Source organism: Podarcis cretensis (genome assembly GCF_951804945.1).
Source record: "Podarcis cretensis genome assembly, chromosome: 8".
NCBI classification, from domain to species: Eukaryota; Metazoa; Chordata; class Lepidosauria; order Squamata; family Lacertidae; genus Podarcis; species Podarcis cretensis.
In genome coordinates, this window is record NC_137177.1 from 90391058 (window position 1) to 90416851 (window position 25794).

Genomic DNA, 25794 nt, shown 5'->3' on the forward strand with positions numbered 1-25794 from the left:
GTGTGCCTCCACCTCAATTTTATAAAATCCCTTCTCCTTTTAGAACTAGCTACTAGGCTAGATGAACAAGTAGCCTGCACTGGCAGAAATAAACTTCCTGTGTTTCTATAGGCAGCTAAATCTCAAAGCAGATTTATGGAGGATGCTGTAAACTAGATACTGCATTATATTTGAAATATAAAAGGAGACAAAGAGTTGCATCAGGAAACATAGGCAGACAGAAATATATTTTCCTTCCAGAGGAAGGGTCATGGGAGGATCAAAGCCCTCAGAACAAATTCCAGGATTCTGTTCTTAGCTGCAGCAAAGGACTAATGCGAAACAGCAAGTTGCATGCGTTTATTAACAATAATGTGGTGTGTTTTTCAGAAGATTTGTTGATGAAAAGAGCACTGCACAACAGCATCCCTAGCCCCAAGAAAATCCCGCCAAATGTTGGATGAAACCCAGTCAATTGCCCATATCCTAACAACATAAATGAAAGCTAAAAGTCAACCTATGCAGCCCTATTTTGAGGGGAAAGAGTCTACAGGCAGAAAAAATACGCTGTAGAAAGGACATGTCTAAGTCTGAACAAATACCTTCTGCATAATGCAGCAGAAGGACCAGCAGCCCTCCAGTGCTCTTGGAAGCCTGACTTGCCAGTCCCATCCGAGAGACGGTGGGTCAAATCACAATCACCCAAAGGCATTCCAGTTGTAAAGCTGTTTATGTCTCCTGCCCAGACAAATTGCAGGGAACTAGTATGTGCTCACCCAAATGCTACAACATGGGTTCAAGCACTTTTCACCCACAGAAAGATTGCTGAGCAACAATATGAAATGCCCCCCTTGGTCTGTATTCACCTAATACCTAGAGATACAACAGCCAGCAGTTTGGCTAATCCCAAGAGAGGGGAGACAGAAGGTTTGACAGAAGGTTTGGTCATGAGCCAATTGCCCAGGGCTATAAAGGAGACGTCTGACCAAGTTTCAACTGGTCTGCTTCTTTCTATGTAGGTCTCCAAGAGAACGCAAGCTGTTCGCAAAAGAGATTCTCCTACTGCTCCTCCAAATCACTCATCCAGGGCGCAGTGTCTCAGCTGTGTCTCAGGAGGAGGAAGCTACAATGGCCAGTCCCACCTTGTGCCAGGGTTCAGCTAATTCCCTGCCCCTCTTAAAGGCTTCAAACCAACAGCTATGGGACATGTCCCACTGGCCCCTTCCCAGAAAGTGTTTCCCAGGTAAGCATTAGCAAACAGCACAGGCCTCCAGACGAGTCCCTCAGCGCTTCACCCGTCGCTTCTCCAGCTCCTTCTGCACCCGCTGCCTCAGGGCCTCGCGCATAGCTGGTTCCAGCTGGTTCTGAGCACTGACCTTCTCGGCTACCTCATCAGGGTCATTGTCCTATGTGAAAGAAGGAAAGGCCCCATTAAAATGGCAGGTTCAAAACATCTACATTACCATGAGCAGGGAATGGGAAACCACTAGGGAGATTTCCAAAAGCAAAACCCTTTGCACTCCACCCCGTGGCTGAAAAGCCTATAAGCTACAGCTGCCATATGTCCGGATTTTGCTGTACATTACCATGATTTCAAAGGCGGAATTGATGTCTGGGGGGCGTTTCCGAAAGGTGGCACTTTATCCTGGATCTTAAGCAAGTCAATCGAAAAATCACGTTTTTTGGCATTTTAGGGTTTTCCTTAAAAAAAGGTCAGTAATTTTGGTGGTTTCACAAAAAGAAGCCCAACAATTTTTTTGCTGGTTTTTATGCACTAACCTAGTGCTAAGCTTCTGCATGACAATCTATTTTTAGTAAATTGTAACTGTAGTTTATTTTCGTAAATGGAATTAACATATTTACTGAACTTGTATTACCGTATTTTTCACCCTATAGGACGCACTTTTTCCCCTCCAAAAATGAAGGGGAAATCTGTGTGTGTCCTATGGGGCGAATACAGGCTTTCGCTGACCGTATTTTTCACCCTATAGGACACACTTTTTCCCCTCCAAAAATGAAGGGGAAATCTGTGTGTGTCCTATGGGACGAATACAGGCTTTCGCTGAAGCTTGGAGAGCGAGAGGGGTCGGTGCGCACCAACCCCACTCGCTCTCCAGGCTTCAGGAAGCTATCAGCAAGCCTGGGGAGCCCGCGGGAGTTCCCGCGGGCTCCCTAGGCTGCATATAGCAGCCTGCCGCCCGGCGCGCCCTGAAGCAGAGCACCCCTCACACAGGGCAGACATCCGCAGCGTGGGGAGCCCTGCGGGAACTCCTGCAGGGCTCCCCACGCTGCGGATAGCAGCCTGCCGCCCTGCACGCGGGCACCCTGAAGCAGAGTGCCCCTCACCGGCCAGATATCTGCAGCCTGAGGAGCCCTGCGGGAGTTCCCGCAGGGCTCCTTAGGCTGCAGATAGCAGCCTGCTGCACGGAGTGCGGGGCGCCCTGAAGCAGAGCGCCCCGCACTTCGGGAAGACATCGGCCAGCCCCACAAGCTTGGGGGACAGCGGGGAGGCGCAGTGCCGCCATCCCGCTGTTCCTCGACCTGGTTTGGAGGCTGGCGCTGGGGAGAAGCGTGCTTCTCCCCAGCGCCAGCCCCACAAGCTCGGAGGACAGCGGGATGGCAGCACTCCCGCCCCCGACCTGGTTTGGTTTCCCCGACCTGGTTTTGGGGGGGAAATAAAGGGAAATTTTTTTTCCTTTATTTCCCCCCAAAAAAACTAGGTGCGTCCTATGGGACGAAAAATACGGTTTTATTTTCCTTTAAGAAAAGAAGAATAAAATGATGGTTCTACACAGCAGTTAATATATAACTATATTCTGCACAAAAATCCCACAATCTCAAAACCAAGATCTTAAGATATATATTTTTAGGCTCAGAAGCAAGTTCCTTTTGGTCCTTGAAAGTGTGCTTAAGACTGTAGCTTTCAATTAGCAAAAGTCTTTTCATGCAGTACCATTTAAAATGGGTCCTACTTCTCTCAGTGTTACTGGAATCAACTTCCCATTTCCTCCATTACTGAGACCCATCCTTTAAACAGTAATTTCATTTTTTCCCCAGATAAGACAATCCTTCAGTTTACTCTTTCTTACATTTTATTTTGTGTTTTAGCAGTAAAAATGCAATGAAATTATTAAGATGAAGAACAAAGGACAAAACTATGGATCTGGAGGAAGAGGCCAAGCAGCAGACATGATGGCAATGCAAAAGGAAACCCAGGTTTGCCCCAGCATAGCACCCAGTCACATACCTGGTGTACAACAATGGAAGTGATCTTTCCACTGTCAGCCTCATATTCCAGGCAGAAGAGAGCTGGTCCAGAAGAGAGCTGGTCTGGTTCTGTACTGGAGCTGCTTTCACTGGATCCCTCATACTCCAGGCCAGATATGGTTTCAGCTCTACCTGAAAAGCAAAGAGGAAATGGCAAGGGAGGCAGCTGTGTGTCTTGCTGTTTGGTATCCACATATAAAATGTGGTCCCAGGAAAAGGTATTCACATCTTGGCCCCATCCTATTTGTGCCAATAAAAGCTTCAGCAGAACCTTCAAAGGGCCCTGTTCTTTGAAGCACGGAGTATGGAGTCCTGACATCTCCCTTTGCCAGAGTAATTGTTACAACAACAGAAACATGGGAAGATGGATAGTTGATAGTTAACTCACTTCTCCGGCAGGGGTGATAGACCTGCTGATCTGGTTTCTTGGGCCTGGCTGGGGCTGGTGTATGCCTCTTCTTTGCCTTTTCCTTAGCTTCCTTCATCTCCTTATCATAGTCATCCCTGGAGAGGAAGTGGGAAGACAGCACAGTCTTTTCATAGGACACTTTTGAGGGTTGAAGAAGTGCACAATTGCTGGGAAGAAATCTCATGTGGTTCTCCAGACCTGTCAAATAGTCCCGTCTCCTCACCAATAAATCCTTTAAAACAATTTCAATTAATATTTTTATTGCTAAAATGTCAGCTTCATTTATACCCAACCCAAGTTTGGCCAAAACTTTGTTCCCTTTGAGCACAATCCTGCAAACAGTTATAAAAGGAATTAACTTGTCAGTTGATACATTTTATTATTACAATAACTGATTAAGGTTTAGCAAGATAAGCACTGCCTTTCCCTCCACTGGCTATGAACACCCAAAAGAACCCTATAGGACACATGTTCAGAGACCAGTCCAAGTGATTTCAATAAACTTACTCAGAGTCTCAGATAAATGTTTTCAGAAATGAAAGCGACATTTTTGTTTTTACTATTTAATAGCTGTGTAATTCTCTGCATGTGTAGTTAGTAGTAAAGCCCACTGCATTCCACAGGACTTGCAACACAATCCTTACCATGTCTACTCAGAAGCAAGTACTATGCAATTCAATGGGGTTTACTCCCAGGTAAGTGGGAGCAGGCTTGCTGCCTTATTCCCTCGGATTTCTAAGTAAGATTTCTAAGTAGGATTGCGGTGATAGTACTGGACTGGATTTCAGTCGTGCTTTTTGTATGCAGACAGTTCCATTGTTTTAGCAACAGCAAAAACTGCAAAAGACGACCAATGACTTATATTCCATACATACCTAGAGAAATCAACATAATATCTCACTTTGATTTTGAGAAAATACTGACCTTCCTAACAGGGCTGGCATAAGTTACTGAAATACCACCTGGAAAACGGAATGATCACCAAAAACGGAATTGTTCAAGCTGGTGTTATTTCTCACACACTGCAATAGGTAAAGGTAAAGGTACCCCTGCCCGTACGGGCCAGTCTTGACAGACTCTGGGGTTGTGCGCCCATCTCACTTAAGAGGCCAGGGGCCAGCGCTGTCCGGAGACACTTCCGGGTCACGTGGCCAGCGTGACATCGCTGCTCTGGCGAGCCAGAGCCGCACACGGAAACGCCGTTTACCTTCCCGCCGGTAAGCGGTCCCTATTTATCTACTTGCACCCGGAGGTGCTTTCGAACTGCTAGGTTGGCAGGCGCTGGGACCGAGCAGCGGGAGCGCACCCCGCCGCAGGGATTCGAACCGCCGACCTTTCGATCGGCAAGTCCTAGGCGCTGAGGCTTTAACCCACAGCGCCACCTGCGTCCCTGCACACACTGCAATAGTTAACAATAAAAAGAAGGGAGATGCAGCACATCCGAAGAAGGGTCTGGTCCTCATCGCACCCCACCTACCTGCCAGGAAGAGCCGCCTTTGCCATGAACTCACCCAAACAACTACTCCCGGGGGGACAGGGGCCTACTTGACGGGGTGGTGGGGAGCATTCAAACCAGACGGGCCTCCCCAGCGAGGCCTCTTAGCCCTCGCTTTCCTGTCGCTGCCCTTCCTTCGCCCCCAAAGAAGGGAGCAGCAGCGAAGCCCCCCTGGCAGTGGGGCGGGCCTCGGCTCGGACACGCGGCTACCTGGCGATCTGGTTGCGCCGGATGTGCCGCACGAAGCCGTGGCTCATGTCCAGGCGCCCTCCCGGCCGACAGCCGCCCCAGGCCGGGCTCTCCCGCGCCGCTCGCGTCCCCGCCGAGTCCATCGAAGCCTCCGGAAGCCGCCGCCGCCGCGCCGCCCGGCCCCCAGGGAGGCCTCGGCCAGGCCCGGCGCCGCCTTCTCCGCTGGTTGGGAGCGGGGTGGGAGGAGCCCCGGGCGAGCCCAGAAGCGCGGCAGGCCCCGCTTGCCAGGCCCTCGGGGCAGGGACCCGCCCGCCCGCCTCCAGCAGCCGCGAAGCCGGCGGGTCGCCAGCTCTTCCCCTCGGGGCCGCACTTGCAGGACCGAAAGCGGCTTCTTGCGGGGTAAGAAATACATTGGACACAACAGCTAGCGCCGCTTGGTTGACAAAAGTATCCACTTCATGCTCTTGCTCTCAGTTTGAAAAGATTATACATATTGTGCAAATAATAATAATAATAATAATAATAATAACAACAACAACAACAACAACAACAACAACAACAACAACAACAATAATAATAATAATAATAATAATAATAATAATAATAGATACTTTTTTATTATTATCTGAAGCTCAACATCAAAAAAACTAAGATCATGGCCACTGGGGCCATCACCTCCTGGCAAATAGAAGGGGAAGAAATGGAGGCAGTGAGAGATTTTACTTTCTTGGGCTCCATGATCACTGCAGATGGTGACAGCAGCCACGAAATTAAAAGACGCCTGCTTCTTGGGAGAAGGGCAATGACAGGCCTAGACAGCATCTTGAGAAGTAGAGACATCACCTTGCCAACAAAGGTCCGTATAGTTAAAGCTATGGTTTTCCCAGTAGTGATGTATGGAAGTGAGAGCTGGACCATAAAGAAGGCTGATCGCCGAAGAATTGATGCTTTTGAATTATGGTGCTGGAGGAGACTCTTGAGAGTCCCATGGACTGCAAGAAGATCAAACCTCTCCATTCTGAAGGAAATCAGCCCTGAGTGCTCACTGGAAGGACAGATTGTGAAGCTGAGGCTCCAGTACTTTGGCCACCTCATGAGAAGAGAAGACTCCCTGGAGAAGACCCTGATGTTGGGAAAGATGGAGGGCACAAGGAGAAGGGGGCGACAGAGGACGAGATGGTTGGACAGTGCTCTCGAAGCTCCCAGCATGAGTCTGATCAAACTGCGGGAGGCAGCGGAAGACAGGAGTGCCTGGCGTGCTCTGGTCCATGGGGTTATGAAGAGTCGGACACGACTAAACAACAACAACATACTATACACTACACCAAAATATTTAAATGTTTATTTGAAACTTCCTGCCACACTTTGCATCCTCTCCCGCCTCCTCTAAAGCAGTGGTGTCAAAGCGGGTGGTGGGTTTACCTAGAGAGGGACATAGGCGTAGCGAATTTAGGCCCCCCCCCTAAATCCATAAAAATACATAGCTGGGGTTCTGCCCCCCCCCACAACAAAAGGCCTGTGCCCCCCCCCCAAAATCCTGGATAGGCCCCTGGGGGGTAGCGCTAAGGGGCAAAGGGAGGTATAAACGACTGCCAGGCTGTGAAAACTGGTAGCCCTGGATCGAGTTCATCAGTTTTGTCGAATTAAACAAAATAATTTTATTGGCTGTTGAAGAAATGTGTGCAATTAATTGCGACTGTTTTTGAGTTTTGTCACACTGTTATCTTCCTTAGGGGGTCGTGCAAGGAAACCACTATTCTAAAAGATGTTTTTTACAGAGGAAGGTCCTGGGAGGTGAGTTTAGAGAGTCAAGGGTTGAGGGCGGCAGCTGAAAAAAAGTTTGGGAGCCACTGCTAGAAAGCGCCAGGCGCTGAAAGTGGAACAAAAGTGGCTGACATCTAGACTAGTACAAGCGCAGCAAAATGCTGCAGCACAGAGAGCTCTTGTTCCGTCGCTGTAGCCATTAGCTTTGCCTTGCAAGCCAAAGAATCAAAGGGCCTTTCATGCAACGCCTGCAAGTCTTAATTTATTATGACAGACAGCGTTAGCCCTCCACTTTTGCTAGACTCCTATCAGATGCAGCTTTGAAAGACGAGCTGTGCTCCTGGCCACTTGTCTGAGGCAGGCAGCCTCGTCAAAAACTTCTGCAGGGCACCAGCTTGGGAAAGGCCACTGCTTGGATATCCTTTTTTAATATTCATAAATATTATGAATATTCATAAATATTATGAATATTCATAAATATTATGAATATTCATAAATATTATGAATATTAAATACTTTGTTGAGCAAAAAATAAAATATTTTTATGAATAAAATAAAATAAATAAATAAATAAGAAAGAAAGAAAGAAAGAGCACCGGGTAATGCAGGCCACGATGCACTGCAAATTGCTGCTGGCCTCCTGCAACAGAGCAGATGTAGGCGCCCATCTCACTCCGGAGCAAGGCTCACTAAGGCCACGCCCACCTGAGCAAAAGCGCTTCCGTTGCGCCTGCGCAGCAGCCCGGCAGAAGCTACAGGAAAGGGCAAATGAATGCGCATGCGCAAATGAACGGCGACGCGCGATGCGGACGCTCTCTGAAGTGACGCACGTCAGACGTAGGCGCGACCGTTGCCCTCCACGCGACGGCAACAACGGCGCGCCGGAGGCTCCTCTGCGCGTGCGCCTGGGAAGGTTGCGCTTCCGCGGCGATGTCCGGGCGGGTGAAGCGGGAGCGGGATTCCCGCCCGCTGTCGGTGCGGAGCTCGCTGTCCAGCCGCGGCCCGCAGGAGCCGGGCGGGGAGGGCGGCGCGCCTCGGGGCCTGCGGGTGAAGCGGGAGCCCGCCGACGAGGAACCCCAGGTCAAGCAGGAGCCCCTCGACGAGGACGACGACGACGACGAGCCCACCGGTGGGTGCGGGGAGGGGGGAGCCGCGCGTCCATCCGTCAACGCGCGCCAGCCTGTGGAACTCACGGCCACATGATGTGCTTGTGAGCTGCCTTTTTGGTTGTCCAACTGCAGCTGAAAATAGTGCGCTGGCCTAGAAGGAATCTAGCAGCTGTCCAGGGTTCCACACAGGGGTCTTTTCCAGATTAGGTAGAGATCGAATTGTCTCTGTTTGAGTTATGATCTCCCTGTAACCTAGCCACTCTATTGGTAAAATAGAAGCAGTAGTACAGTAGTTGCACATAGTTCTGGCTGACTGTGTGGCTTAATACAATACAGTTTGTAAACCACTCATAAATTAAAAATGTCAGTCGGTGCTGATGCCATGTCTGTAAATATCAAGTCTTTGGGTATTTCATAAGTTGCCTCTTAGTCAATATGAATTGTTTTGCTTTCATTACTCCTTTATGTGACCCCTGTGTGGAGTTACAGTTTGTCAAGAGTCCCAGTTGATGAAACACTATGCATGCTTTTGAATTCTACACAACTCTTTATTTAGTAGTGTGGACAGATAGAATCTTTAAGTTTACAGGTGAAAGTCGAAAAATTAGAATATCTGGAAAAGTTCATTTATTTCAGTAATTCAACTTAAAAGGTGAAACTAATTTATGAGATAGACTCATGACATGCAAAGCAAGATATGTCAAGTCTTTATTTGTTATAATTGTGATGATTATGGTGTACAGCTGATGAAAACCCCAAATTAACAATCTCACAAAATTAGAATATTGTGAAAAGGTGCAGCAGCTATTCAATCCATAACACCTGCAATGGGTTCCTGAGCCTTTAAATGGTCTCTCAGTCTGGTTCAGTAGGAAACACAATCATGGGGAAGGCTGCTGACCTGACAGTTGTGCAGAAAGCCTTCATTGAGACCCTCCATAAGGAGGGAAAGCCTCAAAAGGTAATTGCAGAAGTTGGATGTTCCCAAAGTGCTGTATCGAAGCACATTAATGGAAAGTTATGCTTAAGGGAAAAGTGTGGAAGAAAAAGGTGTACAAGCAGCAGGGATGACCGCAGCCTGGAGAGAATTGTCAGGAAAAGACCATTCAAACTTTCACAAGGAGTGGACTGAGGCTGGGGTTAGTGCATCCAGAGCCACCACACACAGACGGATCCTGGAGATGGGCTTCAAATGTCGTATTCCTCTTGTCAAGCCGCTCCTGAACAAGAAACAACGTCAGAAGTGTCTTACCTGGGCTAAAGAAAAAAAGAACTGATCTGTTGCTCAGTGGTCCCAAGTCCTTTTGTTATGAGAGCAACTTTTGCATCTCATTTGGAAATCAAGGACCTAGAGTCTGGAGGAAGAACGGGAAGGCACACAATGCCAGATACTTGAAGTTCAGTGTGAAGTTTCCACAGTTTGTGTTGATTTGGGGAGCCATGTCATCAGCTGGTGTTGGTCCACTGTGCTTCATTAAGTCCAGGGTCAACGTAGCCGCCTACCAGGAAATTTTGGAGCACTTCATGCTTCCTTCCACAGATGAGCTTCATGGGGATGCTGACTTCATTTTCCAGCAGGACTTGGCACCTGCCCACACTGCCAAAAGTACCAAAACCTGGTTCAATGCCCATGGGATTACTGTGCTTGATTGGCCAGCAAACTCGCCTGACCTGAACCCCATAGAGAATCTATGGGGCATTGCCAAGTGCAAAATGAGAGACATGAGACCGAGCAATGCAGAAGAGCTGAAGGCTGCTATTGAAGCATCCTGGTCTTCCATAACAGCCCAGCAGTGCCACAGGCTGATAGCATCCATGCCATGCCACATTGAGGCAGTAATTGATGCAAAAGGGGCCCAAACCAAGTACTGAGTAAATATGCATGCTTCTACTTCTCAGAGGTCTAATATTGCTCTATTTGCAATCCTTGTTTTGCTGATTTCATTTAATATTCTAATTTTATGAGATTGTTAATTTGGGGTTTTCATCAGCTGTACACCATAATCATCACAATTATAACAAATGAAGGCTTGACATCTCTCGCTTTGCATGTCATGAGTCTATCTCATATATTAGTTTCACCTTTTAAGTTGAATTACTGAAATAAACGAACTTTTCCATGATATTCTAATTCTTCAAGTTTCACCTGTATGTCAGGCTCTTCATCTGGTTAAAGCCAAGCTAATGATCAATACTTGGTACCAGGGTTAATGACAACAATTGAAGTGGTTGATGCTTTCATTCCTAGATAGTTGCTGTCTTAAACACACACTACTGTGATCATGTATTCAGTATTAGGATGCTTATTGACAATTATTGAACGTGCGTCTTTATCCCACTGTAAGCGGTTAAATTGCATAAATAAAGGTCTAAAGACCTTTTGTGCTATCTTAGATAAATTTGCACAGGGGATTCTAATACACTAGTTGTCTGTTGCTGTGGTGTGTTTTTATTCTGCTATTAGCTTCTTCTGTGTCACTTTGCTGCTGAAAAGAGTAACCAAGGAAGCTAATCAATACAAATAATTATTTGGCCAAGGACAAGTTCAATTTACAGTAGTTCAAATTACTGCATATTTTAAAACTACTTCTGTATGCTTTTTATTCTTTCATGCTAAAGACTCTAGCCTATCTCATATATATATTCATATAAATTTAAATGTGTGTGTGTGTGTGTATCTATATCTATACATATATCTATAAGAATGTCAGTAAAGCATGTTTTTTGTTTGGTCCCCTCTTTCAGTGAAATATGGTCGATTCGACCCAGAGGACCGACGGAGCAGGCACTGCCCATACTTGGACACCATAAACAAGTCAGTATCAAGATGAAGCAAAGCAGGGAGCAGTATATATTGTAGCAATGCACATGCAGAGATTTAAAACCATGTTGGTGGTGGTGAAAAATTCAAATAGGCAGTTTGCAACTTTAGCAAAGATGTAGAATTTCTTTAAATGTTCAAACTATGGGGAACAATTAGTAAACTAAACAAGACTAACTGAAATATGTGTAATATTTACTTATTAGATCTAAACTGAGGTTGTTATGGGTGTGCATTGTATATTTATAAAAAGCAAAGGTGACCTTTTTGGTCCACAAGAAAAACCTCCAAAATCCACAGCTGAGCAGTACCTTTATAGTCCAGTTTGTTTTGTGTACTGTCATGTGGACCATGCTGGCTTCCTCCCAGATTAAGTTGAATAGTGTTTGATTGGGGTATCTGTCTGGTGGGATTAATTTACCAATGTTCTGCCACTGTAGGAGCGTTCTCGACTTTGACTTTGAGAAGCTGTGTTCAATCTCGCTCTCCCATATCAACGTTTATGCTTGTTTGGTGTGTGGGAAATATTTTCAGGGTAAGTAAGTATGCTTTGGCTTTATATGCTTCCTTTACAGACAGAATACCAGTTCAGTATGACTACACTACCTCTGTGGCAAATGAACTGGGACCAACCTAGCAGGAGTAGTTGTGATGTGAAATGCCTTGCATGATGTTACTGCTAATGGTGACTCTTATGTTCAAAGAGATCTCACAAATGAAGCTGGGGTGATGGTGATCTATTGTAATCTTTTTACTATACTGCTAGAAGCCTGCAGTCATGGAATAAATTGATCTGCTGAAATCAGCATTTGAAATGCAGGCTTTAATCTACCCTTGGTTGTTGGTCCTTCGAGTTGGCTGATCACAATGCTGCAGTGGCAACGGAAGTCAGAGGTGGCAACCGTCCCATCAGGGTCTAAATGTCAGTCCTAGCAACTCTGTGCCTCTCTGGCCCTTAATTCCCAGCCTTCCAAACCTCCTTTGGCCCCCCCTCTACAAATAGGTCTACTTTTCTCATTTCCTCTTCACTTCTTCATCTCTGTCTCAACTATCCATTGCAGTCCAGGCCACTGACTGCCCTGGGCCATTTCCTTCAGCCACCCTTCCATTGCCCAGGCTCGCTGGTGCTCACTTTTCCCCTCACTTGCACAAAGTCCCTGAGCCTGTTAAACATGATACATCTCTCAGTTCTTTGTTGCCTCAGCCCTTTTTCTCAAGCTTCATTTCCCAACCAGCTTGGTTCCGCTTTCTGAATCCTTGCTGCTCTCTTCCTTCATCTTCTTTGCCTTTGAACCTCCTTGCTATTAATTTCCTTAAATCTGGACTTCTTTCAAGCCCACAGCCTACCTTTGGGAGGTTTTAAACCTAACCAAGCTGAAAACTTTCCTTTCCATGTGGATTTGAAGTTATTTAGTTCCCAAAACAGCTGGTCATTCTTTGCCACCAGCTAATTGTATCACTGTAGCTTTACTACCACAAGCACAGTGTAATACAGATAACAAATATCCATGGGTAGTTCTTAGGATTGCTCAGGGAAGTTCCGTTACTAGAAGCCAATACTGCAATCCTGTCTTATTCACAGTTTGTTTCTTGCTTGCCTCCTGTCTTCTTTGCAGGTCGGGGCTTGAAATCCCATGCTTACATTCACAGTGTACAGTTCAGCCATCACGTCTTCCTCAACCTTCACACCTTGAAGTTCTATTGTCTGCCAGACAACTATGAAATCATTGACTCTTCACTTGAGGATATCACCGTATGTTGTCTTCCCTGTGAAGGATGTGGGGGGTGGAAACAGTAGGCTCTTGCCTAACATTGTGACTCTGCCACATTGAGCTTCCATGTGCTTTTTTTGCTGCCCCCAACCCTAGTTTCAGAGGCAGTTTTTGTTGTGCCCCAGAAAGTTGTCTTTACCTGAGCATGTCTCACCTATGTCTGGAATGCAACTTTAGAGATATGTATTTTTGTAGACTTTGTTTTAGTTTAGTCTAACTAAGTCTAACTAATTCTTTTAAAAAAATAAATAAATAAACTTTATCTTAACATAAAGGTCAAATCGGAGTTTTCAGCAGCACATACAGTCCTATTTATCCTCTCTCCCCCTCACAGTATGTCCTGAAGCCCACCTTCACCAAGCAACACATTTCCAACTTGGATAAGCAAGCCAAACTCTCTCGAGCCTATGATGGCACCACATACCTGCCGGGCATTGTGGGATTGAACAACATCAAAGCAAATGATTATGCTAATGCGATTCTCCAGGTACTGTGACATCTTTGAAATGGAGAAGAGGGAGATACTTCAGTGAAGGCTTGGGAGGTTTGATGGCCACCCATTAGGGATGGTTATATAGTACAGTGGTGCCCCGCAAGACGAACACCTCGCAAGACGGAAAACCTGCTAGACGAAAGGGTTTTCCGTTTTGGAGGCGCTTCGCAAAACGAATTTCCCTATGGGCTTGCTTCGCAAGACAAAAATATCTTGCGAGTTCCTGTGGGTTTTTTCCTCCCCCCCCTTTTTCTAAGCCGCTAAGCCGCTTATCAGCTGATCCGATAAGCCACTAAAAGCCGCTAAGCCGCTAATAGCGCTAATCCGCTAAGCCGTCAATGGGCTTGCTTTGCAAGACGAAAAAACCGCTAGATGAAGAGACTCGCGGAACGGATTATTTCGTCTTGCCAGGCACCACTGTGGTTGGGTTTTCTGCCTTGTCAGCGGGGCTGAACTTGAGAGGTCCCTTCCCAGCCTATAATTCTAAGTATTGAGAGTACTCACAGTAGTCTTAGCCAGCTGTCAGAAATCTGTTCTGTTTCCAAAAGCTGCTTTAGTTCCACGAGTTTTCTTTTGAGAATGGAATCGTTTTTCACAACTCTCCTTTTTTTCTTGGGAGCACTGAGTGACTAGGAAATCCATCACTATAATGTCAGTGTAAACTTCTCCATGTAAAGGAATTTTGCTCCATTAAGTTGCTGGGATTTGCTTGTTGACCTGACCCTGGGTCAGAGACAAAATGTGGAAGCCAAGGAATATGCAGCATGGTTTGTGTGGTTGTTTACGTGTCTAACAGCCTATCTTCTTCCAGATACTTGAACATCTTATTTGCTTGTATCTGACCTGTTGGTGCTACCAGCTCAGATACAGACACTGAATTCAAGATAATGGGCAGGGTGGGCTTGGGCATAGAATTATAGAGTTGGAAGGGACCATGAGGAATCTTTTGCACTACATAGGGCTCAAACCCATGGCCCTGAGGTGAGGAGTCTCATTCACTACCAGCTGAGCATGTTCAGTTGGTGCCTGGCAATCATCATTCATGCCTTCATAACAGTTACTTAGTACCACTATTTTCTGATTGGTGCCTGGCAGGATTACAAAATTTAATGCTGGAGTTCCTATTAAAATGATACAATGGGTGAAAGGGAATAATCCAGCCTTCCCCAACCTAAGCCTTTGAGATGTTTTGGACTGTAACCCTGTATCAACCCCAGTCAGCATGACACTCTTTCGGCCCACCATCATACAGCAGTGCTGGCTGGGGCTGTTGGGAGTTGTTGCCCAAGACATCTTGAGGGCATCATACATAGGAAATACACAATGATTAAAATTAAATGGAGCAAGGTGATATGGTGGACTTGGGATGGCACTCTGATATTTGTATTGTATCTTAAATTAACTGAGTGGGTTACAAAATGTTAGATTTTTAACCTAATAAGTTTTTGTGGTAGGAGAGGCTGTACTTTGACATAAGTGGGGTATTTTGTCCCTGATCTTTAACCTCTCCGTGCCTAGGCCCTGTCTAATGTCCCACCACTGCGGAATTATTTTTTGGAGGAGGAGAACTACAAGAACATCAAGCGCCCTCCAGGAGACATCATGTTTCTGCTGGTTCAGAGGTTTGGAGAGCTCATGAGGAAACTATGGAATCCTCGAAATTTCAAAGCTCATGTCTCCCCCCATGAAATGCTGCAGGCTGTGGTTCTCTGCAGCAAGAAGAACTTCCAGATCACCAAGCAAGGTGGGACATGGGGGGGAGCTTATTGTGTTCTGCTGGTACTAAGAGATTAGAGGAATGCTGCGGTGGCCACCTTTATCAGATCTAGCTATTCTTAAATACAGTGGTACCTCGGGTTACAGACGCTTTGGGTTACAGACGCTTCAGGTTACAGACTCTGCTAACCCAGAAATAGTACCTCAGGTTAAGAAATTTGCTTCAGGATGAGAACAGAAATCGCACGGCGGCAGGGGGAGGCCCCATTAGCTAAAGTGGTACCTCAGGTTAAGAACAGACCTCCAGAACGAACTAAGTTCTTAACCAGAAGTACCACTGTAGTGGCAGGCAACTCTCTAGAGGGTTTTATTTATTTTAATGGATTTCATCTTCCTCCAAGGAAGTTGCACAGTACCTGATAAGCATTTCTCATTATTTGCCCTCCCCACATTCTGAACCCTCCTTCTATGACCTCTGTCCATAGCTCTAGTGGTTTTCTCCAAACCATTGTCTGCCTTTTCCACCTTCAGCTCAACTCAACTGTTGCTCCACTTTGTCAACCTACTTTTCACCCCTCTGTTCCCCACGCCCTTTCTCTATCCCACCCAGTATTTCCTTCCTCTTCTTGCATGGATGGATGCCTCTGGAGAAGAACAGGAGTGTAAATAAATAACAAGAGGGGGAGGACTTGTAAATGCTGAGTGCCTTGGCCCCTTCTTTTGCTAGGACTGAAGCTCATGATTGCCCACTGCATAGGAAGGTGGTTGGCTTTTAACTGTAGAGCAGACTTCCCTGCCTCAGTGCCTTCCATTTGCTGGCTGAGGCTGATGGGAGTTGTAGTCCAAAAGATCTGGTTACAGAAGGCTGCTGAAGAGGTGAGAGTCCTTGTGCCAAGCAGTGTGCTAGACTTACAGCTCTGCTCTACCTTCAACTGCCTTCAGAAGTTGTCACTTTTTCATGCTTTTCATCTCCATCTTCCCTTGTTGCAGGTGATGGGGTTGACTTTCTATCCTGGTTCCTGAATGCCTTGCATTCTGCTCTTGGGGGGACAAAGAAGAAGAAAAAGAGTAAGTAAAAGAGGTTGAGACCTCTGCAATAACCTGTGTGCTGTGTTTCAGATATACATACAGCTGCTCAAAATGCAGGAAAAGATACAACATCATTAAATATGTATGCAGTATTACAAGTAGCCATTTGAAATTAGGCAGTCAGAACTAAACGACCTGGGTGATTATTTTTTTTTTAAGTATTCACCTGAGCAAAGGGACTGTCAAGTAAGCTTCCCTTGGGAGTGAGTTCCAGAGGTGGGTGCAACAACAGAAAAGGACTGTCTATTTACACCTTACCACAGGTGTGACCAGTGGAAGAGTCCCTGAATGTCTTACTACAAAGAATGGGCCTTTAATGTCTTTTTCATTGCATTTTATTGCTTTTATCCCCCTCTTCCTTCCTGAGAGAACTGCAAAGCGACTAATGGCAAACAGAAGAAAATGGAACATAAACTATTAGAATAATTAGTATAACAAAGAAGCATATACAGTGGTACCTCAGGTTACAGACGCTTCAGGTTACAGACTCCACTAACCCAGAAATAGTACCTTGGGTTAAGAACTTTGCTTCAGGATGAGAACGGAAATCGTGCAGCGGCAGCAGGAGGCCCCATTAGCTAAAGTGGTGCTTCAGGTTAAGAACGGACCTCCAGAACGAAATAAGTTCTTAACCCGAGGTACCACTGTATATCAAACTTTGAGGAGGTTGGGCTATGAAAGGATGAAAAGCAACTTTCTTTGCTTTGTTCTTTATGTCTGTAGCCATTGTGACAGACGTCTTTCAGGGCTCCATGCGGATATTCACCAAGAAACTGCCACACCCTGATCTGGTAAGTTCTTTATTGTATGGGTTAGATTCCTGCTTACAAAAGGGAAAAGCACATGGGGTCGGGAAAACCTTGATGGTGAGAGGTGGCTAATACTTGCTGAGCCTATTGCTGCAGGAAAGTGCTTTGTAGAGTTTAATTAGTGACACTAGACACCCACAAGCAGTCCTAAGTCTGTGTTTGACCAGTGGGTTCCAAAGTGGGCAATACCATCCTCTGGGGGGAGTGGGGTTGCCAGGGGGACACCAAGAGCCTGAAATATCTCAGGACCTCAGGACCTCAAGAATCTCCATTTGAACTTACCTGGACCCTGAGGTCTAGGCCTTTTCTGCAGTGGCTCTCTGCTTGTGAAATCCTCTCCCTGGGGAGACATCTTCATTATACACATTTAGGCACCAGGTATATAGGTTCCTCTTTACCCAGGCCTTTGACTAATTGACATCCCTTTTAAATGTGTCGTGGAAGGGGGGATTATCGGTTTGTTTTTGTTTTTATTATGTATTTTGTGTTTATATTGTAATGTTATGTGAACTGCCCTGAGTTTTATGGGTATACAAATCTAATGAAGAATAAATAACGAGGAGGCTACATGGAGGTGCTGGAGATATAGATGGCTATCAGACTTTGAATAGCTGGTATCACTGGATCAAGGTCATCAGTTTTGTTGAGTTGATTACATTAAATAGGTTTAACTCAATTGTTAATAAATGTGCAATTAGTTGCCACTGTTTTGAATTGTCTTACAATCTTTCTTAGTGGGTTGTGCAAACTACTATTCTAAATAATACTTTTAATAGGATAGGGGGCTCTGGGGGATGAGTTTATGGAACTAAGGTTTGGGAAAGGTTTGGGAAACACCAGTGTAGGCAGTCAGTAAACACTTCTGTATATATCAAAGTCTGGTGGCCTGAAGGTTCCTCGCACTTTTCTTACTGGAGCCTTGCATCCAGCTGTGTCTGCCACAAGTCTTTTTCTCCTGCACTACCTGCTTTGTTTTTCTCATTCTCTGTGTCTCCCTCTCTCAGCCAGCAGAGGAGAAGGAGCAGCTGCTCCAGAATGACGAATACCAGGAGAAAATGGTGGAATCCACTTTCATGTATCTAACCCTGGACCTCCCCACGGCTCCCCTGTACAAGGACGAGAAGGAGCAACTCATCATTCCCCAAGTACCTCTTTTCAACATCCTGGCCAAGTTCAACGGAATTACAGAGAAGGTACCGTATTTTCGCCCTATAGGATGCACTGGCCCATAGGACGCACCTCGTTTTTTGGGGGGAAATGAATAAAAAAAAATTATTTCCCCCCCCCCAGCCTGCGCTCCGGGCTGCAGGTTGCCGTGCGCAAGGCTTGCGTGCCCGGGGGAACTCCCGCCGGGCTCGCAAGGCTTGCGGATAGCTTCCTGAAGCCTGGAGAGCGTGAGGGGTCAGTGCGCACCGACGCCTCTCGCTCTCCAGGCTTCAGCGAAAGCCTGCACTCGCCCCATAGGACGCACACACATTTCCCCTTCATTTTTGGAGGGGGGAAAGTGCGTCCTATAGGGCGAAAAATACGGTAACTATACATTCTCCCCTCTCTGCTTCCACACCCACATCCCCGCAACAAGGAGGATAGGAGCTGGAAGCCACAATCCAGATTGACAGGTCCGTGGTGCTGACTTCAGGCATCACACCTTCCAAATGTTGGTATCGTGACACTCTCATTAATCAGTGGAGAAAAACGTGGCTTTAAAGGGGGAACATGAAACTGTCTAGGATGTAAATGCAATCAATAAAATAACAAGGGCACTGGGGTGCAGAAGGGAGGAACAAGCTGACTTTTATTAGAACGATCCCACAAAAAGGGAATGTTGAAGTTTTTGGTGAGAGAACTCTTGAGATTTGGATTCCCATTTGCGGGAAGGGCTCACTTGGGGCAGACTTTGCCAGCCATGTACCCTCCAGATATTTTGTACAGCTGTACAAAGCGCGGCTGTGGTGCCTGGGGTTGATGGAGTCGTAGTCCAGAGCATTGGGAGGGGATGTCCAGGGTGGGGAAGGTGGGCTTTAGTGCCCTGGGCCAAGCGGGGATTATCAGGGGAAGCCCATTGTTCTAGTTCTGTGCCTAAACATGGCTTACTTTTCTCTCACTTAAAAGTGGTGCTTTGGGTGGATGTAGGGCAATCATGCTAGATGAAAAGAGATCCCAAAGTTGCAGAGTTCAGCACACTGCAAGATTCCCTGAGAAAAGTATGTTTCCAAGCATTGTTTCTCTCTCCTTCAGGAATATAAGACCTATAAGGAGAACTTCCTAAAGCGTTTCCAGCTCACCAAGTTGCCTCCTTACCTCATCTTCTGCATCAAGAGGTTCACCAAAAACAATTTCTTTGTGGAGAAGAACCCCACCATTGTCAACTTCCCCATCACGTAGGTGCTGCCTTTCTCTATGGGATGCAGCCGTGACCTGTGTCCTGGTTTGTCTTCATGAACTTGAGGTGCTGTCTGAGGCAAAGGCTCCCAGAGCTGCCTGCAGATATCAGTGTTGAGTCAGTCCCTGCTCTCAGACTTACAATCCAAAAGACAAAACACAGAAAGGGAAATGGTTTAGAAGGGAAAAAGAAAACCCAGGCACTTTTTCTTAGAGTTCTTAAAATGACCAGTTGCCATTGTGTTGCTTTATACCCAGGGGTCAGCAACCTTTTTCAGTCGTGGGCCAGACCACCGTCCCTCAGACCTTGTCGGGGGCCGGACTATATTTTGAAGAAAAAAATGAACGAATTCCTATGCCCCACAAAAACCCAGAGATGCATTTTAAAGAAAAGCACACATTCTACTAATGTAAAAACACGCTGATTCCTGGACCGTCCTTGGGCCGGATTGAGCAGGCGATTGGGCCACATCCAGCCCCCGGGCCTTAGGTTGCCGACCCCTGCTTTATACAAACCTACCCCAGCCTGATGCTCTAAGTGTTTTGGACTACAACTCTCATCAGCCCCAGCAAGCATGACCATGCTCCCATCAGCTCCAGCATTATATGGCCTTGCTTGCTGGGGCTGATGCGATTTGTAGTTGAAAACACCCGACAGCATCAAATTGCGGAAAGCCTCTATATTGAGGCAGGTCATTAGTCAGTCTACTTTGGTATTGTCCATACTGACTGGCTAGGACTCTCCAGAGTTTCCCCCAGCGGTCTTTCCTCCCTCTGAGTGCAAAGCAGAGCTCACTCCATTGGCTCTGGTGTGAGAGGCTGCCTCCATCAAGCACCTTCTGCCCCTGAACTGTGCCAGCAGCTGGCCATGTATGTCATGTTTTTTAGAGTGTAAGCCTGTGGACAGGGACTGTCTTATTTTGATTGTATGTAAGCTGTTCTGGGAGCTTTGGGGGCTGAAGAGCGAGGTACTAATGCTCTAAATCTACGCCCCATCCCAAGGGATGAGGGTAGGGAGAGCAAGGATTACACACCTCCGTCATTGGTGCTGTGCAATGCCAGGTCCATAGGCAACAAAACCGCCACCATGCGTGACTTTTTTGTCTCGCAGGGGATTGACCTGGCTTGCGTGACGGAGACCTGGGTACGGGAAGGCGAAGCAGTCTCCCTACATGAGATAACACCCCCAGGTTTCTCTGTCCTCCATCAATCGCGGACTGTGGGTCGGGGGGGAGGAGTAGCGTTGTTATTCTGGGAGGATTGCTCTTTCAGAGCTCTGCCATCACCGACGATCTCCGGCATTGAATGTGTTGGTCTCGTGTGGGGCACCAAGGAGAGCTTGGCTGTCTGGCTGGTGTATCGACCACCCAGCACACCTGCAGCCACCCTGTCAGACCTGCTGGAGGTGGTGGCGGGCTGGGCCTTGGAGTTCCCAAACCTACTGGTTTTGGGAGACTTCAACGTCCATGCCGATGCCGCTCCCTCCTCACAGGCTCTGGACCTAGTGACTTCCATGGCAACACTAGGGCTCTCCCAGGTTGTTTTGGGCCCCACTCATCAAGCAGGCCACACGCTGGATCTGATCTTTGGGGCTGGCATAGATGTGACCATGCTCCCTGCTGTGGAAGTGCCATGGTCTGATCACTACGCCCTGAAAGCCAAGATTGACTTCCCGCTCCTCCCCGGCTCGGGTGGCGAACCTATTTGGGCTCGTCCGCGAAAACTGATGGATCCTGATAGATTCCGACAAGCCTTGCGGAACCCTTCTCCTCCTGGCGACTCATTAGATGACCTTGTTGGGGACTGGAATAACCGGCTCTTGGCAGCCATTGATGAGATCGCACCTAAGCGCCCTCTGCGACCCCGTCGAAACCGGGCCCCTTGGTTTACTGAGGAGCTCCGGAAAATGAAGCGGGATCTCAGACGGCTAGAGCGAGTATGGCGACGGACTCGTGACGGAGCCTCAAGAACATCTTATAGGACGCTTATGAAAGCCTATGAGATGGCTATGAAAGCTGCTAAGAAATCTTACTTTGCAGCTTCCATTGCATCCGCTAGCTCTCGCCCGGCACAACTTTTTAGAATAATTAGGTCAATAACGTCCTTAGGACAACCAAACTTAAGCACAAATTTGACCCACAGCTCTGGCTCCGGCCTGGTGGAACGCTCTGCCTCATGAGACCAGGGCCCTGCAGGATCTGATTTCTTTCCGCAGGGCCTGTAAGACAGAGTTGTTCTGCCTGGCCTTTGGCTTGGAGCCAATTTGATTCCCTCCCTCCCTCCCTCTCTCTCTTTTTTCTTTCTTTTCCTTCTCCTCCTGCAATGAGGCTACATTTTAATATTTTAATGTTCCATTATTTTAATGTTGAATTTTATTTTTGTTTTTAAGTTGTAATAATTCTTCTTGTTTTTGTTATTGTTTGTAAGCCGCTCTGAGCCTGGCCTTGGCTGGGGAGGGCGGGGTATAAATAAATTATTATTATTATTATTATTATTATTATTATTATTATTATTAAATAAATAATAATACCTGGGGAGGCCATGGATTTTAATTTCCATTTTTATTTCAAGTATTTGCACACCACTTTTCATCAAGCTGCTTTTCATCAAGCTGTTTGGCAGGGGCCCTGACGTTCTCAGTGCAGTGGCAGTCGGGGGGCATTACTGTCAGGAACCACCATTACTACCTCCAAGTTAATAGCTTGTTTCTCTCCTTTCTGCAGCTGCCTATTAATTCAAAGGCCAGAGAGCCATTTGCTGGAAGTAGTGACAGTGGAAACCACTCGCTGGCAGCCCACTTGGGGTGGGAGAGAGCAGACTGTTAGCCCCTTCTTTAAAACTAGTTTATGGCAATGGCTCCATATGTGATTGTACGTAGCTCGTGGCACAGACTCTGCCTCTTACTGTACACTTCTGAGTATCGCCTACAGCATTCTGAGCAGGGTCTCAGCAAGAGTGAGCCTTTCCCGCATTTCACTTTTGTTAGTCACCTGGTTCTCACAATTTTGACCCATCCCATGCTGGCATTCAAATAATTGGACACTGGCTCTTGAAACTGTCAAGTAAAGGAGGCCGTACCGTCTCTCTGTTTCCTGTTTCTTTCAGCATACAAACCTATATATTTGTTACTAATCCTTGCAAACTTTGAACCAGGCTATCAGACCTGAAGCAGAAGGCGCTCTATTTGGCAGGGGCCCACACATTTTGGCTTGCTTACTAGTCAAAGTGTGTAGCTGTCAACAGCCCCCTTCCAGGGGGCTTCTCCCATGCAAGTGTGACTTTTGCAGGATGCACTGCAGCAGCTCAAGTGGTGGCTTTCAGGATTTCTGGGCTGAGCATGTTGGGATGACCATTCAAGGCTGGCAGGCAACTTTCTGAACTGTATGGGCCTCTGTCTTTCAAAAGGGAGGCTGCAGGCACTCCTGTATCTTACAGTTTCTCACTTTCCTCCTTTCTATAGGAATGTAGATCTCCGGGAATACCTGTCTGAGGAAGTGCAGGCTGTACATAAGAACACAACCTATGATCTCATCGCAAACATCGTGCACGATGGGAAACCAACAGAAGGGGCCTACCGGATACATGTATTGCACCATGTGAGTCTTGGGTCCATTGCACCATGTATTGCACCATGTGAGTCTTAGCTCAGACTTGCTCTTGTTGACTCCTGAGATTTTGAAAGTGGCATTCAAAATGCAGCTTTAACTCGGTCTGAGTTCCAGCAGCAAACTCTTTTGCCGTGTTGTTCTCCTTGCTAGCCTCTCTCCTGATGTGGCTTTCCTTCCTGGTGTTGCAGGGCACAGGCAAGTGGTATGAGCTGCAAGATTTGCAGGTGACAGACATTCTTCCCCAGATGATCACCCTCTCTGAGGCTTACATTCAGGTTAGTACTGGGTTTTGGTGATGGTGGTGGGGTTTTGAAGAGAGCTCTAGTTTTGCTAGGTAGTGAAATCCCATGGAAACCGCCTGCTGTGCCTTTTGCCAAGGTCCCAGGGAGCCCTCAAGAGCACAAATAGACCCTGCAGGGTCCCAACACAAGCAGCAATGAGGTGCCTGCTGGTGACATCTCCCTCTGTGTGCAAGCTTTGCAGATTTTGCTGTTGGGGGTAAAGCATAAAACCTAAACAAGTGGGCTGGAATCAGTCTAACAGGAGTAACTCCTTTCAGTGGCATAAGAAGAAGCCTGAGTACAGTTGCACAGGCAGCTGAAGTAGGCAACAAAGTTTGGTCGCATGCAATCTCTGCTTACAATGCGTTTCGATTCCGTAGATCTGGAAAAGACGAGATAGCAAAGAGGAGACCAACCAGCAAGGGGCTTGAAAAGGGAAACAGAGAGCGCCAGAAGGATGCAGATGCAATCGCAGCATCACCTATACTGTGAAATGGAGACTGGTGTTTGGTGTTTGGTCAGTCAAGCTGGTGTTGTCTTCTAGAAGCCTCTCTCTTCCTGTTGCTGGCTCTGTTCATTAAGCAGCCCAGCAGGGAATGGACTCCTTGGTGCCACTTTGCAGCTCAGTCTTGGCTACGTTCTCATTGGAGGAGAACTAGCAAGAAGACAGGGCAAGAGTGTATTTTCTCAACTTCTTTGGGCACAGCTAACTCTGCATCCCATTTCACTGTCCAGCAAGTCTACCTAGTGCTGAAATCAATTTCAGGGGACGACAGGAGAAGGCCTTTCCCTTGTGTTTTGTTCAAGGCTATTACTTCTGAGTCCTGTGTGCATTAAATGTGTATACTTGGTTTTCTAATATGGTGTGTCTTTTCTCCAGAGCAAACCCTTTTGCTGAAAACTGGACTAGCATTCAGCAGAAATGGTCACGTGATGAGCAAGTGCAGTGATGGCTAAAGTGAGTGTGGCTGAAGGGTGAAAGGGGCCACGCATCAAATACATCCCTAGGCCATGTCCACTCTCTGTAGTTGTTATTAATTTCCATTTTAAAAAACCATATTTTTTTTAATTGCTTGTAAGCCGCTTTGAGCCTGGCCTTGGCTGGGGAGGGCGGGGTATAAATAAAATTTATTATTATTATTATTATTACCCCTTCCCTCCTTTGCAACAATAGCTTCCCCTTAATGTAGTGAAGCAGGATTATGATGGCAGGTGGAGAATGAACACTCTGCCATTCCTCCCCCTTCACCACCATCCCAGTCAGGTGCCACTTCCACTTGGATGACCACCAGAAATCCCTTTGGTGGCCGCTTACGGCCTGCAGGCCACAGTTTAGCCAGCTGAGTTGGAAAGCAGCACTTAACTTGGACACTGATTTTGCTCATAGTTATAACTTTCATACAAGAGTTCTAACCATCAAGTAGCATCTCAGAACTTGTGTCTCACTGAGGTATTGCTAACAACAAATGTTTGAATTGATGATGCTTGAAAACTGGAGCATGGTCTTCTGGTTCCCTTTGCTGCAGCAGCTTCATGCTCAGACACGTATGAAATTAGACCAAGAGTTTGACCATAGTATCCTCCTGGACCAACTGCTCAGGATGGACATTGGAGGCCCTTTTACAGTGGCTTTGTTCCTACCTGTGTGGCTTGAATCCCAAGAGCAGTATGGGGAGGGGAGTTCAGCTCCCTGGCACTTGCGCTGTAGAGTTCCACATTGGTCCCCAATGTTATTTAATATCTACATAGAGCTATTGAGAGCAGGACTTTTGGAGCTTCTTTGGGAGGAAGGGTGGGTTCTGCCTTTCAGTAATAATACTAATGCTGAGTCCTGAAGCACATACAGCTCTATTTCTCCATAATATCTGAATCGGGAGAGGCTGTGGAAGTCCTGGACCCGTGGCTGAATGCAGTGGCCGACTGAATGAGGGCCAATAAACAAAGTTTGGATCCAGGGAAGATGGAGGCTCTGTGGGTAGGAGCTTCATGTGTCTGTTATGGTGAGGGTTGCAGGTCCATGGGTTTGGGTGGTACTCCTGGATTACATCCATGTCATTAGAGGCCCAAGCGACCACTGTGCCTAGGAGCAACTTTTGCCAACTTTGGGTATTTCTGAACTGGGGTAGCCTGGCCTCTGCATTCCATGCATTAGTGACTTCAGGACTGGATTATTGGAATGCACTGCATGTGGGGCTGCCCTTAGGCTCAATCCCAAATCTCCAGCTGGTGTAGAATGCAATGGCTAGACTACCGATGGGGGCAAATGGATGCCAGCATATAACACCTCTGTTAAAACATCTACACTGGCTGCTCATCTGCTGGGCCAAGTATCAAGGTTCCTGCATTAATATACAAATCCTTGAATACCTTGAGTCCAGGATACCTGAGCCCTTATATCCCAGCTCAATCACTGAGGTGATCCAGAGGAACACTGTTAGTTGTCCCCTGTGTAACAGAGGCCCAGCAGGTCTCAACTAGAAGTTGGGCATTTAGTGTCATCAGACCCATGCTGCGGAAGAGTCTTCCAACAGAAATTAGGTGCCTCCTGGAGTCTCTTGAAAACTTTTTAAAATGTCAACAGGCATGTTCATCAGTTTAGGTTTTTCAGATG

At 46.8% G+C, this 25794-nt stretch overlaps 2 protein-coding genes across 2 annotated transcripts; one reads left to right on the top strand and one right to left on the bottom strand.

The window, feature by feature from the left end:
* Positions 1–208: 208 nt before the first annotated feature.
* On the bottom strand, positions 209–5632 carry LOC307222395 (UPF0561 protein C2orf68 homolog). The gene is made up of 4 exons (XM_079987632.1): positions 5361–5632; positions 3635–3750; positions 3227–3378; positions 209–1385 (listed from the first exon to the last, which is right to left on the bottom strand). The coding sequence occupies exons 1-4, from the start codon at positions 5480–5482 to the stop codon at positions 1263–1265; spliced, it is 513 nt and encodes a 170-aa protein (XP_079843758.1). The 5' UTR covers positions 5483–5632; the 3' UTR covers positions 209–1262.
* Positions 5633–8002: 2370 nt separating this feature from the next.
* USP39 (ubiquitin specific peptidase 39) lies at positions 8003–24042 on the top strand. The gene is made up of 13 exons (XM_079987516.1): positions 8003–8232; positions 10958–11027; positions 11474–11568; positions 12650–12786; positions 13140–13292; positions 14817–15042; positions 16005–16082; positions 16827–16894; positions 17917–18105; positions 19151–19293; positions 22755–22890; positions 23091–23177; positions 23564–24042. Exons 1-13 carry the CDS (start codon positions 8034–8036, stop codon positions 23612–23614), a joined length of 1632 nt encoding a protein of 543 aa, XP_079843642.1. The 5' UTR covers positions 8003–8033; the 3' UTR covers positions 23615–24042.
* Positions 24043–25794: the final 1752 nt, after the last annotated feature.